This window comes from Manacus candei, unplaced genomic scaffold, assembly GCF_025592945.1.
Source record: "Manacus candei isolate 608988 ecotype Guabito, Panama unplaced genomic scaffold, ASM2559294v1 h1tg000043l, whole genome shotgun sequence".
In the NCBI taxonomy this organism is placed as follows: Eukaryota; Metazoa; Chordata; class Aves; order Passeriformes; family Pipridae; genus Manacus; species Manacus candei.
In genome coordinates this window covers 13,518,969-13,537,247 of record NW_026138091.1, presented here as the reverse complement: position 1 = coordinate 13,537,247, position 18,279 = coordinate 13,518,969, and the positions used below count along the sequence as shown (strand labels likewise).

Below are 18,279 nucleotides of genomic sequence, written 5' to 3'. Positions count from 1 at the left end.
GCAAATTGATTATAGGTGTTTAACAAAACTAGAGAAGCTTTTTAAATTGAAATAATCATCTTTATTTTTACTGTTTAATAGCAAGTGTCCAAAATAGAACTGTGTGCAACAATGTTTTGTTTCCTTGTGCACATCCATTTTGTATTGTTATAGCAATTACCTTCAAAATAATCAGTTACCCAATAAAAGATTTTCCCAAAGGTTGCTAATAGGGAATCAGAGACTAAATTTGCTTCAGTTAAAGGCCTTGATTTAGGAAATCACATGAATCTACTGATACTTACACATGCTTGAAAGTGCTGCCCAGAACTTGTCTCTCTGATAAATAGTTGCCTTATTGTCTGGGGTTATAATACTATTTCTTGTTCACAGTGCAGAAGTTATTTTGTACTTAATATAAATATAAGTGTGACATAGGGCATAAAATTTCCTCCTTTTTCTTTTTTTAACCACATTCTGAGTAAGAGAGTGTAGAATATCTGAATAATATTGATCCCCTTTTCAGCTCTGAAAGAGTTAACAATTATTTCAGCAGTACTTCAGAGGGTGGAAATATTTTCAATAGACAGGCTCATATTTTCTCCAAGGATCTTCTTTGGGAAGTTCATCTTGGTGAGTTTCCAAATCCCCATTCTTTTAAACAAAAATTTGCCAAAGTCTATTGCATGCTCAGAAAATTAACATAGAGCAAAGCATGTGGATATTTGGTCATGTGAGCATTACTTCAGTTATCCCTGAGAGAATGTAGCATATGTATTTAAAAATACAGGATTAAAAGATCTATGTGTTTAATTTTTTAAATAAACATTTGTATTGGTATTTTTGAAAATTGCTGATTATTTTTTACTCTGTTTTTAAGTTTGGAGATTTTTATGATCTTCTCAGAGATTCGCCTGTGTTTACAAACAACAATGTCCAGCCTGAAAATGAATTGAAAATTATGTTGTTGTCTGGCAATGGGGTGGGGGAGGAGCCCAAACCCAGACTTGTAAAGGGTGTGACTGAATTAGGCCACAGCTTTACTGGCTTGCTGGGAAATTTTACTCAGCTATCATTCTCTCATTGATTGTTCCCACATGCCATCAGCTCTCATGCATATTAGGATTATGGGGAGTGGGGGAAGGAGGTTGACTCTTAGTTTTTGGGATCCATAACTTCATTACCCTTGATACTTTGGAGGGGTAATTAGGATTATTTTCAAACAATTTCTAGAGACCTTCTAACCAGGGGAGTCTGTGCATTCGTCAGCATATTCCTAAGAAGGTGTCCTTATCTAATCTGTCAGCCAGTTAGGTTTTCCTTTGCTTTTCCCTTTGGTCATGAAGAGTTAATGAGTTAATGTTAGCAAAAAAGCATACCAGCTTTTATATGTTATATTCTTAGCTGGGCTGTTATATTTCATTATCCTAAAAAACCCCAAAACAGCAAGAGAGAATATCATATTTTTCTACTGAGTAGTTGTCAAAACAACTTAGTTGTTTTTTCTTACTTAGTTTTATTTAGTTTTTGACATATAGGAGGGATCTCTTCCTGCAAGAGACTCAGGATTCTTCCAACAAGTCAGAATATTTTAGCAAGTTGGCATCCACTTGTTTCTCAGCACTGATCAGCACATCCCTGGTCAGCAGCTGTTCAGCTGCAGAGCAACATGCCATACAGCATGGCAGTTGTAAGGCAGAGGTGTAATCCATCTAACTGCATTTTAAAAAAGCCAAACCAGTAATCAATAAAACAAAAGTAATACTGGGAAGCTTTCCAGAGTGACCCCAGTTTGGAGGGAGTGTTGGCAATGACAAAAGCAGCCTTTTGGAAAGAGGCGTGCTGACTGCCAGTTCTGGAATTTGGATTTTTCCTCTTGGAATGCAGTAGTGTTACAACAAGCCAATTTCTGATGTCTCAAGATTTATATGAGAGAGATGGAAAAACATTCCCAACCACTTTTTAAACACATAATTCTAAACCTTTTATTAAACCTAGTGCTTTGGATTTAAATTGCGTACTTTGAGAAGGGGTGTGTTTTGTTTGGTAGGAATGGTAAGTCATGTGTAGCCTATTTTAAATATACAGACCTTGATTATTATTAAGAAACTGCATTGAAAATATTTTTCTTCTTCAGCAAATTAATCAGCAGCAATGACTTTTTCCCTTTTCCAAAACTGTGTCTTCCTAGTGGGCCTATTTCTGGGGACAATTTTATATTCTCATTTCTCTTAATAGATAACACGTTGCTATCTGTTCCCCTTGTGATTCACATGTCAGATTTTCTACTCGTGTCATTTATTCTTGGGCTATTCACTAATGTTATCTCAGCAATGTCTTTTCTCCTTAGCACTTCTCTTGAAATAAGTCCTTTGAAGTGAGTGTCTTTTGCTTTCTCTTTATTTTTTAATCCCCCAATAAATCCCTAATATTGAGTGTCAGCTATCTTCCACCAAGTTCTTCCAGCAAACGTGTAAAGATATGTTTTTTCCTGCTATGAACTGACAGTTTCAGCTCGTCTTGCTGCTCAGCTTGAGCTGAGGCTTAAACAGAATAAAGTGGAGAAGTACATTTAATTATCCAAAAGACAAATGCAGTTCACTGGATTTGTAATTCTTGTTTCTTAAAAATTCCAGAAAGAATAATAAGACCTATCATTTGTCCTTGATCTTTGAGATGTGCCTCTGATGCATGTGTGGGACCCTTCATCACTCTTAGCACAACTCAAGTATCTCTTTTTTTCTATGCTAGCACAGCATTGAAGCAAAGTAAAAAGTAACATATAAATATATCAAAACAATTTGTGCCTATCAAAAACACTTAAGGTAGCAAAATATTTGTGGAATCTTATGTAGATTGTTTGCCATTAACACCCCTGGCAAGATTTGAATATAGGGGAGATTTATTTAATGCTAATAAAGTCAAAAATATTACTTCATTTCTTGTGGGAGAGAGGAACTTCCCTGGAGCAAACCGTGAAAGAGGTGACACAAAGATAGGTTTTGCTCAAATATTACTTGAGTGTGAAAACAGTCTGTGGTAGAAAGCACCCAAAGAAATGCTGAACCAAAAGGAAAACTTGCTATTAACATTTTAGTTTGATAAGTACTGAGAACACTTCAGAAGCACTGGATGCTTCTAAGACAGTGCTGGGCAGTTATTAACTAGATTATAGTTCAGCTTAAACTGATGGAAGGGTTGGATGGTGATTAAGGTTTTCTGCTTCAAACAACCAGGCATTAGGAATTTCTGAAAAGCTGGTTAGTGAAACGTGGAAGTAGTAAACTTGAATATAAAGGGGCTTTGGGATTTATTTAATTCAACGGCTCAAAAATATGTGTAACTTTTACTGAATACAAATTGAAAGGACGGACCACTGCCAACGTGTCTGTTTGGGGGAGAAATTGCTGAAAAGCCAAGCCAAGTCTGCAAAACTATTTTAGGATATTGAATGGTATGGAATATGAAATTCAGAATCTTAGAGTAAGGGTTTTTTTTAGTACATCTCTGAAGCTGAAAACAGTAACGTGTTCAAACACTATTAAATTTAGAACTTGCATTTAAGACAGGTGGAAGGGCAGATATGTTAACTGGGCCATCACCCCTTGATGAATTTTATGCAAGTATTTACAAGAAATCTTGGATAAAAATATCAACTGGAATGTGCTGTAAGATGAGTTTATCAAAGACATATCATGCCAGAATAAACTTCTTAATCTTTCTTTTCAAAGGTTTTTTAGTTATTATGCAGAGGAAATGTAGCAGTTTGATAACACACCACATGGGAAATTAGAAATGATACAGATTAAATCAAGAATTTTAAAACTGGCAAATAAAAGTTAGAAGGGAATGGGCAGGTTGCACTGTAGTAGAATGAATTTTCTTCCTAAGCAGAAGGAAAATACTACTAGATCTGAAGAAATCTCTGGGATTGATCTCTGATTTAAAGGAGCAGAAGGGGTTGGGGATGAGAGTTACTTCACTAAAATCTGAGACAATTTGCTGCTAATACATCATGGAAAGGTCTCATCAGTTAAGAGACACAAAATCAAAATATGATACAGCAAAGCAAGGTAACTTTGATTTAAATAAATAATAAGAAAAAGTAGAAATTAGAATGAATCTAATGGTAGAAAAGTCAGGATCATACACTGGTGGAGACTCCTGCAGATTCTGCTACACCCAGGAAGCTGAACAGTATTAAACAGGAGAAGACATATTTGTGTCACCAATATGGTATATCTAAAAGGCTCTCAAATTCTAGAACGTAGATGTCAGGTGTTTAGAGTGGACTTCTTATCTTGCTAATGATATAAAAAGCAGTGATGTAGTATTATCTGTAATGTAGTTATCATTTTGGTCAAGAAAGGAAAAGGAGAACGAATTAAAACTGGAGGAAGTTTGAAGACACTCGGTTATCTTTTAGCTCAGAATAGTTTATTTTCCAGAAAGGATTGTGTTGCTTTTTAATAAAGCAGGATCTTAGAGGCATTGTGTTTGTTCTCTAAAAGGACATAGGAAGGTTCAAAATAGTAATTAGGAGACTATTTCTAGCTGTCAGAGGACAATTCTAGAAGGCATCCTTCAATGGGATAAGAGAGAGCAAAATAATTGCTTTGCTTAAGATGGTAGTTGAAAAATATCTGAACAAGATTGCATGATACAGTTGCCACAAGCAACTGATTTTAGGGACCCAGTACCATGTTCTTATGTTTGTTGGTGGAGCAATTATGGAATGGAATGGAAATGTGTTGTTGGGAAGATCATATAACAGCAAATCTGAAGATGTTTTCTTTGGTTTAATAATGCCAAATTTTGCTGAGTGGACTGTAATAGTCAAATTTAAAATCTGAAATGCTTTGCTTCCAACTTTAATCTTGGCTTTTGTATTTGCAGGAGATATGCTTGACCTGCTGAAATGGAGAACCCACCCAGACAAAATTGCAGGTTGCCTCTCAAAATTAAAAGAAATCGATGGTTCAGAAATAGTGAAGGTATATACTTTTCTATACTTTTAGATAATATGAGGGAAATAATGTATTTCCATGTCACAGAAATATCTATTTAATAACAAACTGTCTCTTATTCTCTCCCATCAGTTTCTTCAAGATACATTAGACACTTTATTTGGGATTTTAGATGAAAACTCTCAAAAATATGGATCAAAAGTATTTGATTGTTTGGTAAGTTTCATTTTATGATAATGCTTGACACTACTTAAGAACTAAATAAAACAAAAAAAAAGGTTTTGTTTTTTTTCTTTTTCTCTCACATTTAGGTTCACATAATAAATTTGCTGCAGGACAGCAAGTTTCACCACTTTAAGCCAGTAATGGACACTTACATTGAAAGTCATTTTGCAGGAGCACTTGCATACAGGTGAAGTCTGTGCTTTTTCTGATTTGAATACTGACATTTATTACTAAACTAAGCAGAATCAATCATTATGTTAAAGAAATGGTGTATCTCTGTTTAAAATAATTCTACTGCATATTACAGCTAGCATTATCCCTGGTTCATTAGAGATCTACTAAGTGGCCTTCAGGAGATGAAAAACTAAATGTAATATTGGACCTGTAGTGATCAGTGAAATCTAATCATATATTTTTTATTTTGTCAGTGTTTCTCATATGACAGCTATTGGTGTGGATTCTATGTGCAAAATTAACCCTTTTCCCACTTTGGTGTTATAATACTTTTTGATGTGCTATTCTAGAGATCTTATAAAAGTACTCAAGTGGCATATTGATCGAGTCACTGAGGTGGAGCTTCATGAGCACATACAGGAAGTCCTAAAGGTAATAAGAATCATTGAAGACAATTGCATATTTGAATGATGTATACATCATGATGTATACTGTATACAGTACCAACAGGTTTAACTTAGGAAATGAAGCAGATTCTACATAAATGATGGAATAGTAGTTCTAATTCTAGGGAGCTGCAGACTTTTTCAGTGCAGGGAGTTTTTTCATTGTTCTCTTTTGTCAGTACATGGATCATTAAATCTTACCACCACTAGGCTCTGGAGTTCTATGTTGCTTACTGTATGAGGCAAAGGATTCAAATATAGATTGCATTGGTGGTGTTAACATCCATCACATAACTGAATCTAAATGGCAGACATGCGTGCTGACTTAATTGTTCAGTTCTGACACCAGGGAATTCTACTGAAAGGTGGTGGGTTTGGTTGCTCTTGCTGCTCTGGCTTGTATCATCAACAGCACCCAGCATGCCGTCAGGCAGAGTTATACAACAGAATAATCCCATTTGGGACAGGTGCTACAGGCTGGAAAGAAAATATCAGTGTGGTACCCTTCTGTATTTTAGCATGCTGCTGTGAACTTTGGTGCCTTGCTGATAAGGAAGGGCTGTATTTTTAATTTGCAATCTGATATTTTTTTTTGTAGGTGGGGATGTTGTTTTGTTGTTTGGTTGGTTTGGTGTTTTGGTTTTTTTTGTATTATCTGGTTAAAAAATAGCGTTCCCTGATTTGTAGAGATTATGAAAGGCAAGGGAAGAGCAGCTCTGAGTATGTGCTTTTGAAATGTTGCTAGTATTTCAATAGAAAGATTTGCCAAAATTAAGTGACGTGGTGTCCTGTTTCAGACCCTTGTCTTTATTTGAATTATATAAGCATTGTGTGTGTTCTGTTTAAAGAGGAGTGTCTTAATTTTTATGATTTATCTCTTATTTTGGCATTTATAGGCACAGGAATATATCTTCAAATACATAGTTCAGTCTCGAAGGTTATTCTCTATTGCTACTGGTGGACAAAATGAGGAGGAATTTCGCTGCTGTATTCAAGAGCTTCTTATGTCAGTACGCTTCTTTCTTTCCCAAGAGAGCAAAGGAGCTAGTGCTTTATCCCAACTACAAGTAAGTTTTCAAGTGTGCCTTGCTTATTGGCATTTTCCATATCCAGTATAAAATATATAGGCCTGTCCAGAAAAGAAGACGTGTTTTTGCTAGAGCAAAGTGGCATTTTCAGCTTTTTATCCTACAGTGTGAAATTTTCATACCAGCGGCTTCTAAATATGCTTGGAATACATAATCCTAAATGCGATATTTCATTTTGAATTATAATAATTATATCGATGATACAAATAAAGTAATTTCTCTGGTTTGGGCATTTTATATCTTAGTCTAACCACATTGAATTTGAGCTATACAAAAGACTACTATCAGGGTTTTCATGCTTACCAGAAAACTTTTAAGTCTTGATGAACTATATAAGCTGATATCTTTATTTCAGTTGAGGTTAATAAAATTGTCTAGTGCTAAAGTGCAGAGGCAAAACACACAGGAGACAGCTCTCTGCATTAAGTGCCAGAGATTTACCAACTCCTATAGCTCATAAATGTACTGTCCTCTTCCCATATTTCTGTAACTGAAAGTGTTTAAGATCCTGTTAAGAATCATTAATTTCTAAGCTCTGTAGAAAACTGTTCTGCCAAGAAAATGGCAAATTAGAGAAAACAGAGTAGAGAGGTAATGCTTCCATCTCCTGTCATGTAAGCAGCTGGAGTGAAAAGACAATAGTAAAATAAAATAAACAGCTACATTTAGGATTATTCTTCAGTATTTTTAACCTTTGTCATCTGTTCTGCCACCACTGTGAAGAAGAGCCCAGGTATAAGTAGCTTTTCTCAATCAGGGAGATTTGGAGAGGAAGAAAATGTCAGTTCTAGCTTCTTTTCTCTGACATTGTCCTTCTTACTTTGATGGTGTTTTGTTTTTCTATTTATCCATGAATTTCTAATCCAATTTTAGGATTCTTGAAGTGAACCAAGACTACCAATGCTGTCTCACTCCAAAATAAAAATGTTAATTATTTGAAAAATGGAATATATGGAGGCTTTTATATTACTTATCTTAAAGCAAACTCCACACAAATATTTTTGATATCATATCAGCTTTTAAAAATTTTGTCGCACACAGAGATAAGTGTGTTTAAAGTGTAAATATTTTTGTTCTTAGTTGAACATTTTACTTTCACTTTGTCCTGGGAAAAAGTAACAGTTTTTAGATAATGCTTAAGGGAAATAGTCACACTTATAAGCCCGTTAATGAATGTGAGGATATTTCTCATGAAAATATGACCATTTTTAAAGCTACTACCTACCCTTGAAATATAAAACCAGGTGTTTTTCTGCAGTTACTTTATTTTCTATAGATATTTAAATTCTATAAATGTCAAAACTATTCTGCAATATCTGACTGTCCATTTTTACCCTGTTCCTCCAGGCTGTGTTTCTCAGCTCATTCCCATCGGTGTACTCTGAACTTTTGAAGCTCTTTGATGTAAGAGAAGTGGCAAATTTGGTTCACGATGCTCTGGGCAGCTTACCAACAGTCATGCATGGGGATGAGTCCCTTCAAGCTGTTAAACTGCAGAGTATTGGGAAAACTGTAGAAAGTCATCTGTACACTAACCCGGGTAAGGTTATCCTAAGCTGCCTACAGATAAGGAACTCAAATTGTGTGCTTGGTACATGGACCAACAGGTGCTGAAGGAAATAGTTTTCCTAAGGAACAGTTCTTGAAGTACTGCTCCATAGAAGCTGCTCATTTACAGGAATGCAGTTATTTTAATTTAGAGGTTTGTTTTTCAGAGGCAGAGTCTTAAAATATAGGTTTTTTTGATCTACTGCTAGAAATATGTCTGTGAAAAAAGTTTACCTTATACTTTTTAAGTAATTATAAGGAAAAAGCTTTGCTAAAATTATTTTCGTCCTTTCTTTTTTTTTCTTTGGGGGCTGTTCATTTGTGGGCAGTTCATCAAACAGGTTTTCACTTATCCATTAAGTCTTATTTGTGTAACTCTTGCTAGTTCTACACTTTTGATCCTCTGTTTCTTAATGTAGTATAAAAATGCTACGCAAATGCAAGTGATGCTTGGTGCACCAACAACATAGTTATTTGCTGTGCAGAAGAAAAACTGTTGAATGGTAATTAGCATGATATTCTTGTTTCCATTCTAAATGAAACTCATAGAATAACTAAGTATTAAATTTGAGATTAAGTAACTTTGAAATAAAATAATTAAAATAGAAGATATTTTAAGAATTATAGTAAGTGTTTATTTACTCACCAATAGCCCTGAGAGCTGTTTGGGTATTGGCTGATGGAATTTAGTAGAAGTGGTAACTCTTGCCATGTAAAGCATTCAAGATAAACACATTGCAATGATGAAAGCCCTGCAAAAACTACCAGGATATGCATAAATACTTTGAGATGCTGAAAAATAAAGGAAGAGTTCTTTGAGCATATTTTTTTTAAATGCTTTCAGTGGTTCTACTTTATAAGTATGAGCTCAAAGAAATGGGTAAGAAGTACTGCATCCTGGATACTTCACTTCATTCTGGCTGGAATAACAGCTTACACTTGTTAAACTCCCACGGTAATTCCTTCCAGAATAGTTAGTTAGCTCTGCCTACAGCTGACTAATCAGACCTTTGGTACACTGACATATTCATGGAGCAATATTAAGAATACTCTAGCTTATGTTTTTCATCTCACCAAGTATTTAGGGACCAGGTAGTGTCATGGCCATTTTCCTCCCATTCTCAGTTAGGTCAGCCTAACCAGACAATCCAAATATATGAATGTAATTAGAGTTACTTAATGCCATGTGACGGACTCCTGGGGACTTTCTTGGGAAGGTTGGGAGGGTCTGGAGCACAAGTCCTATGAGGAGCAGCTGAGGGAGCTGGGGTTGTTTAGCTGGGAGTAGAGGAGGCTCAGGGGGGACTTTATCACTCTCTACAACTACCTGAAAGGAGATTGGAGCGAGATGGGGGTCAGTCTCTTCTCCCGGGCAACTAGTGACAGGACGAGGGGGCACAGTCTTAAGCTGCGCCAGGGTAGATTTAGGTTGGACATTAGGAAGTTCTTCACAGGAGTGATTGGGCATTGGAATGGGTTACCCAGGGAGGTGGTGGAGTCACAGTCCCTGGAGGTATTTAAGGAAGTCCTTTTAAAATTCTCTTGGGGAAAATAAATATTGCACTAGACTATGCTAATGTGGAGAGTAAACTGTACATCCTAGTGTGGAGTTGAGGCTGGGTGCTGATAAAATAATTGATTTCTGTCTCCCAGATGAAGATGGTGAATGCTGCAAGCTGCAGTGCTAGCTAACACACTGGAAGTAGATGAAACATAGGAATAACTATTTATTCAAACATCTGAAAATGAGGAGGGTACTTCTTAGATAACATAATCTGTTATCTGGACCTTGCTTGGAAACAAGTGAGAGTAGTTCAGCATGTAAGTCTTACACATTCTGTGCTGGAAGGGCCTGAACAACTAACACCTTAGCTCCCAGTGCTGCAAAAAATCAGCTGACACTAAAGCTACTCTTTCACTAAAATTAAGAGATATATTTGATACATTGTTGAAAACAGAAGCATCAGGCATGCAGAGGTTGATTTAAGGTACCCACACACAGATGTTTAGTACCATTTCAGATATATTTGATGCATCTGATCCCTGCCTGCTACTCTGGAGGATGCAGGTTATATATTGTATTTACTGATCATATGTAGATAGGACATTTGTATTGAGGTTTTGGTATAGCTTGCTTTGACCCTTTTTCTATTTCAAAGATTTTAAATTTCAGCTCTTTCTATAGGTAACAGCTACAGAGTTGTTAAAAAGTGTCAATAGTAATTATCTGCCTTGCTCCTGTAAGGAGTTAGTGGATGTTAAAGTCTTACTTCACTTCTGTTTTTCTATATTTACCTCTGCATCTTTGTTGTACAATTCACTGTCTGTCTAAAAAGAAACAGATTACAATTTTCCTGCTTATAAAGATGACCAGTATTTTCTTCCTCTTGGCCTTTCTTCCAGTCTCCTGGTTATTTTGGTCTTTGAACTCATTCCTCTTGATACTTGTAGAATGGTCAAACTGATATCTGTAACCAGAATTTCTACCTTTGTTATTTTCAATACATCAGTAGTCTAGCACTCTTGTTTGTTTTCTTTTTTGCATTAAATATTATTATAGCTTCCTTTGAGAAAGAGTTAAATCTGTTTTGCTGTGAAGAGTTAAGGCCAATAATAGAGAAACATATCTTGAACCATGTCTTTCTTGACATAGTTAAATGGGAATTAGCAGAACACCAGTCTTTTTTGTTCTTCTTTGAGCTTGAAAATTCAATAGTTATGAAAACATGAGATGCGTAAGTAAGGAACATCTAGGTTTTGTCCTCCAAAGGGGGTGAGTTTTCTTAGAATCACCACTGATACTACATACCAATCACCAGAAGAGAGATTACGTTAGTAGGTAAAATCCTAAAAAAAAAGAAACCCACATATTGATAAAACCTGTATCTTAGCCCAGTTATAACCAGTGGTGCAGCTCTTGATCAAATGGAAATTATTCTTACATGGCAAGAAACTTTGTGTTTTTCCCAAAATATGAGGGTTTGGAGCTCTGAAAGAGTAGCTGGGTAGGACTCTTCCTTTTAGTGATGCAAACTGTTCAAAGCAAATAGAAGAGAGGTTTAATTCTATGACCATTTACACCATATAGTTATATCATATGTATATTATGAAAACTATGAAAAATTCTGAGTTGATGCTTGATTTCATATGTAAGGTTTAATGTGTTTATTCTATATATAACTTACTCTTTTTTTTAATTGTTTTCCTTAATTACACTGAATCTGAAAATTAATAGATAAGAAAAGTGATAATTACCTATTTGTTTTCTTTCTGAGATTGACTGCTTCCCTTAATCTGTCTTTGTGAATGAATTCATCTAAAAATTGTATCCTGTATATTACAGGAGAATGTACTTGTTGGAAGCTATAAGTTTCAGTAATCATTCAGCGACAAATATCTGACACAATCAGTAAGAATAATTCAATATCTTTGAACTGCCTTGTGTAAAGTATGTTAGACTTCCCATGGGAATGAAAAAAAAGTCATTAGCAAGGTTGGGAGAAGATGCCATTAACTCATAAAGTGGCTTAATTCTAGAAACTAGGTATTATGCTTTGCCTCTTATTCCATTGTTTTTTCAAAAGACTCAAATCTTCTCATTAATAAGATTTATATCTCAGTAATCACTGCAAGCTAATTGATTGCTATCACAATGCAAAGAGCCTGTAATTATTTAAATTATATTAAATACAAATCCTGAATTCAATGTAGTTAAAATACATTAAACTTTATGAACATAGATTTGGGGGAAAAAAAAGAAAAAGAATAAATTTTTTTCAAAACATAGAAGTTTTACACATTGATCCATACTTCTGTTTTGAAGAACTCCACAATCTTTTTCAGATTAATTAGTTTTACTTAATTTGTCTTCCACAGCAATATACTATTCTTTGGAGTTGTTTGTGCTTCTATACACACCTGTGGGGGGATAAATGGATGTATGTTGAATACAAAAATTCAACCTTTATTAGAACCTCTGTAGTGGAGAGCAGAAATATGGATTATGCTTCTTATCTGTGGCTTATTTTTAAGCCAGGGGAGGACTTTCTGAGCTGTGCCTGTGTTTTCCTTCTGCATTACAGGCAATTTTTTTCTTACAGCTGAAGACAGTTCCTTGCTACAAGTTTTGAAACTGGCTGTTCTGAGAGCAGTGACATGTCCGTAGAGTCACAGAATAGACATATATGTTTGGTTTTGAAATTGCAGTGACGACTGTTTTGTTGGCTTAAGCATTTTCTTCTCCTACCATTCTTTCATCCAAACAAGGGAGCATAAATTGGAAAGGTCCAAGAAAAACTATCAAAACCAAGAGCAACTTCCTTGTTTCTTACTGTTCAAGGAGAATGATGTTTGTTTGAAATGTTCAATTACACTAATTTTTTTTTTCCAAGCAGGCTGAAGTTTTGACCATCTGTTCGGATACAGTAGTTGAAATGAATATCATCTTTCTGAAAGTAATCTTTAAAATACAATAGAGTAAAGAAAGTGATGTATGTCTCTTCAGATGTTTTACCGCTATCTGGAAAATGAGGAGGAAAGTTGTAATGTGTTAAATATTAAATATTAATGTTACACAGGAAAGTCTCAAGGATTGCCCAGAGTCTAAGATTACCCTCTTTCTAATTATACCAAACGTGTATTTGAAAAGCTTTGTGTTGTGATTTTTTTCCTTTTCTTTCTGTATAATGTTTGTAAAGGGCAGGTATTAGCATTTTAAACAGTCAGCTAATTTAACTTCCTGCACAGAAGAAAAATTAGGACAGTGACTGATGACTAGGAGTTATTATTATTGTACCATTCCTTGAGCTCATTAATTTTTCTATATCCAGGGGCTGACATTGCAGATGACAATTATTAAGAAAAAGAGTAACCTGAGACAAATGTTGTATACTGTGTTCTCCAAACTTTCTCACCTAGTCCTTGGTTTGCCTCAGAGGTGAATGAGCCAGCTCTCCTCTTCTGTGATACCACTACATCTCTCCACCTAAAGAGATCAAGACAGAGGGGTATTTAGATTCTGGGCTTTTAAGGACTATATCTAAAGCTGTTATATGTGGTGGCCATCTCAGTAACTGGCAGTGTTGCCTCCTATGTATAGTTGCAAGTCATTGTAAGATGCTTTTTACTAATCCATTTGGTCTTGGTAAAGCAAAGTTATGAAGCTTTTGCAAAAACGGGATATTTGAAACAGTTGAATGAGGATGCTTGGTTTTGCCTGAGATGCTTCAGGCTACATCATGTGTAAGAACTGGCTATTTACAAGTCAAGTGTTACTACATGTAGATTCTCTGGTCTTCAAAATGGAATTCATGATGCTGTACTTTTATGTAAGCAGTGCACAGAGTACTGGGCACCTCAGGTAAGGCACCAAATGCTGTGTGGGCTCATCAGGAAGCTGCCTAGAGTTAACCAAGAAAGAACACCTTGGCACAGGGCTGCTCCTAGTTTCTTCTCACCTTCTGGGTTGAGGGATTTGAGTTGTAGCTGCAAGAGAGGACCTGCTGTCCTTAGAAGACTTATGGTCCAAACGATAATGCTTATACCAGTAATGTGTGAAAGAGCTACTATAACTGCTCTGTGATAGCTGTGGGGTTCAGTAGTGATTTAATATTTGCCTGGGAATGGAAGACCAGATTCAGTGCTCTGTAAGCCTGGATTCAGCTTCCTATGGCCTGCCTGCTAGGAAAGTACCCCAACCAGAGAAACACAGGCTGATTTACACAGTGAACCCTTCATCTTGTCTCTCAGTGATGGATTACAGATAGTCGAGAATTCAATACATGTTAGGCTTAACAGAAAGCAGGGAAGAGGAGTCGTCTCCTGTAACCTAGAGGTTGAAGTCTTTTTGATAGGAATGGAGAGTCCTGCTTTATTGCTTCAGCTGAAGGCATTGGCTCTGTTTTTTCATCCAGCAGGAATCAATAAGCAGATTTAGAACTGGGGATCAGAAGGTGGCATTTCCTAACCATGGGTCGGCACATTGGCCATTTCCCTGTCTTGTATTATACAGATGACTAGACAATGAAAACAAGACAATAATAGAACAAAACAAGATTAGTGCTTTATTTCAGTGAGTAAAAGAAGTATTAAACAAAATCTCATAATAAATCTATCTTTTTCTCCCTCATATTAAAAAATAGGGGAAATAGTTGAGGGGAAAAAAAGTGTTTATAGAAAGAGTAATCTACAAACAATGCCTGGTTGGCAAAATTATTTCAAAGGGGTAATTTTCCAGCAAGATAACTCAGTTTTTAGGATATAATTGCAGTAATGAACAAAGAAACTCTGTAGACAAATATATTTATATAATGAAGTATATAATCATCATCATCATTAACACTTCAATAGAGGAAATTATTTAAATACATTTCTATGAAAATATAAATTCTCAGTTATGGAAAAGATCTAAAAAAAACAACAACAAAATGAAAACAGGTAACACCCTTTCCATTTATCAAGTTCTATATAGGTATTTAAAGTGTTATCACAAGTGTAGGTATTAGGGTTCTTCCCATTTAATATTGTCTTTAATTGTAAGAAAAAGAAGCAGGATAAAGTAGCATGTTAATGACATTCTTGCATAATTTTCAGAGAATTCAAGACTGAAAATAGCACCAAAGAGCTGTGTTTAGAAAATGAGATAGTGGAAAAGCAAATCATTTTATGTAGTCACCAGTAGTCTAAATTGCTCATACTCAGTAGGAGTGAGGAATCTGGAAAAGTGAAAATTCTGAATGTACTGCTTCTCTGTAAAATAGAACTCATCTGTAGAATAACATAAGTTCCAGATGAAGTCTGTTGTGACCTGGGCTTGTAAATGGGTCCTGTCACATGGCAGGAATACTAGAGCATAATTTCACATTGTTTTGAATACAAGCATTACTGTGCTGCTTTTTTTTGCATGACAGTTCAATAAAAGCTAGAAAATTTCTGTTATATATAGTATATTCCACACAGTGGTGTTTTTCTCCATCCATGACTTTCAGCATATTGTTTATTCTTCAGACATTTGCTTTAAGATATTATGATTATGAAGTAAAAGCTTCTACTTATCAAAAATGTTGGTTAAAGCAAGCAAAAGCTTCTGCTCATCAGAAGTACTGTTTTGGACCAAAGGCGCATTTTATGTCTGTATTAAAATTTAGTGATTATATGAGAGGCTCCTACTCATAAAATATTTAATTTTTTCCAGATTCTCGATGCATTCTTCTTCCGGTAGTTTTGCATCATCTCCACATGCATTTACAAGAACAGAAGGACCTTATAATGTGTGCCCGTATCCTTAGCAACATATTTTGCCTCATCAAGAAGAACAGCTCAGTGAGTAAACACCATATCACATCCATTTGAACTTCCTTTTATGGCTCAGTGACTTTTAATGACACAGACTGGACCTTGCCCCAGAGCATTTTAAAGAGTTGTCTCTGTAATGAATCTGCATAAATATGTGATTTTGATTTCTCATGACTCTTTTCTTTCCATGCAAGAGTATTTTAATTGTAGCATGTAGTGTTTTGTCAAGCTTTGACTCTTTTTGAGTGTTGTGCTGTAAGGAAAGAAATGTCCACTTTCTTTTAGGGGCATTTTTCTATTGTGGGCTGTTTAGTCTTGGGGTACACAGGTTCAATATAGGTAAATAGATCAATATGAGTATTGCAAGGGGAAATGCACTTGCTTGTTAGTTGATAAACTTTTTAGCCAATTTTTGATGTTTGTGTTTGCAAATTAATCTGTGAAAGCTCCATATGAGAGCTAGCTTAGACAGATGTATTGCAAATGTGATGATGATGATAGGTTCTGGCAGGCAACAAGATATAAGACAGTTAAAACCAAACATTGCCTGTAGTTAGAGCAGTACACGCATGTCAAGGGCAGCATACATTACCTTGTAATGCATTAGTGAGAACTGGTTTAGATTACTCCATCCAATTAAAGTTGCTCCATCAGTGATTTGATATAGGTGTGTCTTGCACCTTTGACACTGTAATAATGTTTTTGTTGCAGCTTCTCCTGGATTAGTATAAAACCTCATCACAAGATGAAGTGATAGATGCTAAAGCAGAGCTGTGGTTTTGGATTGAGACAAAGGCTTATATGTCCGGTCTTAGTTGCAGCAGATCTTCCATTTGGAGTCATTAAGCCAGAGATGTACACATTAACAAGTGGATGTCTACATAGAACTCTCCAATGTTCAGAATATGCAGCTAATAATTTTAGTAGTCTTTGAGTCATTGGGAGTATGAACAATTTGGTGAATTTGACATGATTTTTGTGGATTGGTTCAGAACTTCATTCCTTCCATGGTACTCAAGATAGTTTAGAGGTTGAGGGAACAAGAGAATTTGCAGTAAGGCAGGTTTGAAAATTATGGTTGTTGGCCATTCCAGTAGTAGTTTGTGCATGGATCCTCACAGTTAATACAGTTCCTAAATATGCTGTATACTGTCTGCTTTCATAAGTAACCGTTAGCAGTTGTTTGATGCTAGATGAAGTGACAAAGAACATGAAGGTGACACTAGATTCAACTTAAGTCAGAACAGGAATTTTGAGGGTTTTTACAAATCATGTGCTTTTGGTGTCTAGGAAGCAAAATAAAACAAACAAACAAAAAACCAAAACCAAACAACAACACCTCCCAAAAAATCCAAATCACTCCTATGCATTATTCAGCAAAGTTGAACAATTTGTTTGACAGCTAAGTTTTAGTTTAGTTGTATGCATTTGATTATGAAGTGTTTGTTTCTGTAAAGAAGTGTCATCTTAAATTGTGGATAAAATCGCTTCAATTAAGATGGTGGTGTCTGTTGCAGTGGAGACACAAAACAGTGTTGAAACAGGGAAAACATATGTCCATCTGAATTAAAAAGGAGAAGTAACTACGACTTGACTTTATCAAGTATTTTCATGCATGTAACTAAGGTCTCTTTCAGCAGTGAACACTTTGGTTTCTTTGTATTGATGTTGTGCACAACAATTGATGTTGTGTTGTAGGCTTACATAAATGACTAATTTGTTTGTGCTACTCAGTTGATGGGAAGTCATGTTGCTGGTCCTTACTGATGAAGCAGGTCTTGAAGGTTGAGTACCATCTGCTTGTTTCTGGTTTCAAAGTGTGAAAATAGAATTCTGCTTTTTGGAATTTAAACCTTTCTTGGCAATTTCCCCAGAAAATATATGAGTGTTACCTATAAAAATCTTGCCCGAAAAGTTCTTATTTACTGCTTTCTTCTAAACGTCAATTAAAAAAAGAGACATGCCAATTTGATGAATGTTTACATATTCAAAGTTATCCCCATAACTATCCTCTGTATTTAAGTACAATGTAATTAATTGAAAACTGTTCGGAAAAATCAATAGAATTAAACAATATCTGAATTAGAGAATAGTTCTTGTCTCTTGAATGTATCATTCATAATAAAACTACATCAAAGGAAATGTGTCTGTGGTCATCTTTCTATTTTAAAATCTTAAATGTTTTATTTATTATTTAAGGAAAAATCAGTCCTGGAAGAAATTGATGTGATTGTAAACAGTCTGCTAGATATTCTGTTAAGGACCATACTAGAGATCACCAGCCGACCACAACCATCAGGCTCTGCTCTGCGCCTCCAGTTTCAAGATGTGACTGTAAGTTTCTTAAAATTAAATAGCTCACAATTGTCACTGGTAGGACTACTAGATTTGTGATGTTATTGTCTTTGTATTCACAGTGTTAAGATTTTGTGTATAAAACAGACAGTGAGAACTACAAAAAGCTTTCCTGCATTTTACTCATTTTTAGTGGAAATAGTGATTTTTTTGAAATTAAATCTATTGATAAATTGTCACCAAAAAAGCAAAAAAACAAAAAAC

At 35.4% G+C, this 18,279-nt stretch overlaps 1 protein-coding gene across 5 annotated transcripts in view; it reads left to right on the top strand.

Annotated features, from left to right (window-relative positions):
* The window catches only part of DOCK4 (dedicator of cytokinesis 4), a 245,517-nt gene that overhangs the window by 162,071 nt on the left and 65,167 nt on the right, over positions 1-18,279 (top strand). For all 5 annotated transcript variants that reach the window (XM_051795356.1, XM_051795355.1, XM_051795358.1 and 2 more), the window contains 8 exons: positions 4,876-4,973; positions 5,079-5,162; positions 5,258-5,358; positions 5,696-5,777; positions 6,688-6,858; positions 8,227-8,419; positions 15,620-15,747; positions 17,920-18,054. In XM_051795356.1, coding sequence (XP_051651316.1) covers positions 4,876-4,973; positions 5,079-5,162; positions 5,258-5,358; positions 5,696-5,777; positions 6,688-6,858; positions 8,227-8,419; positions 15,620-15,747; positions 17,920-18,054 — 992 coding nt within the window. The remainder of the gene's footprint in view (positions 1-4,875; positions 4,974-5,078; positions 5,163-5,257; positions 5,359-5,695; positions 5,778-6,687; positions 6,859-8,226; positions 8,420-15,619; positions 15,748-17,919; positions 18,055-18,279) is intronic.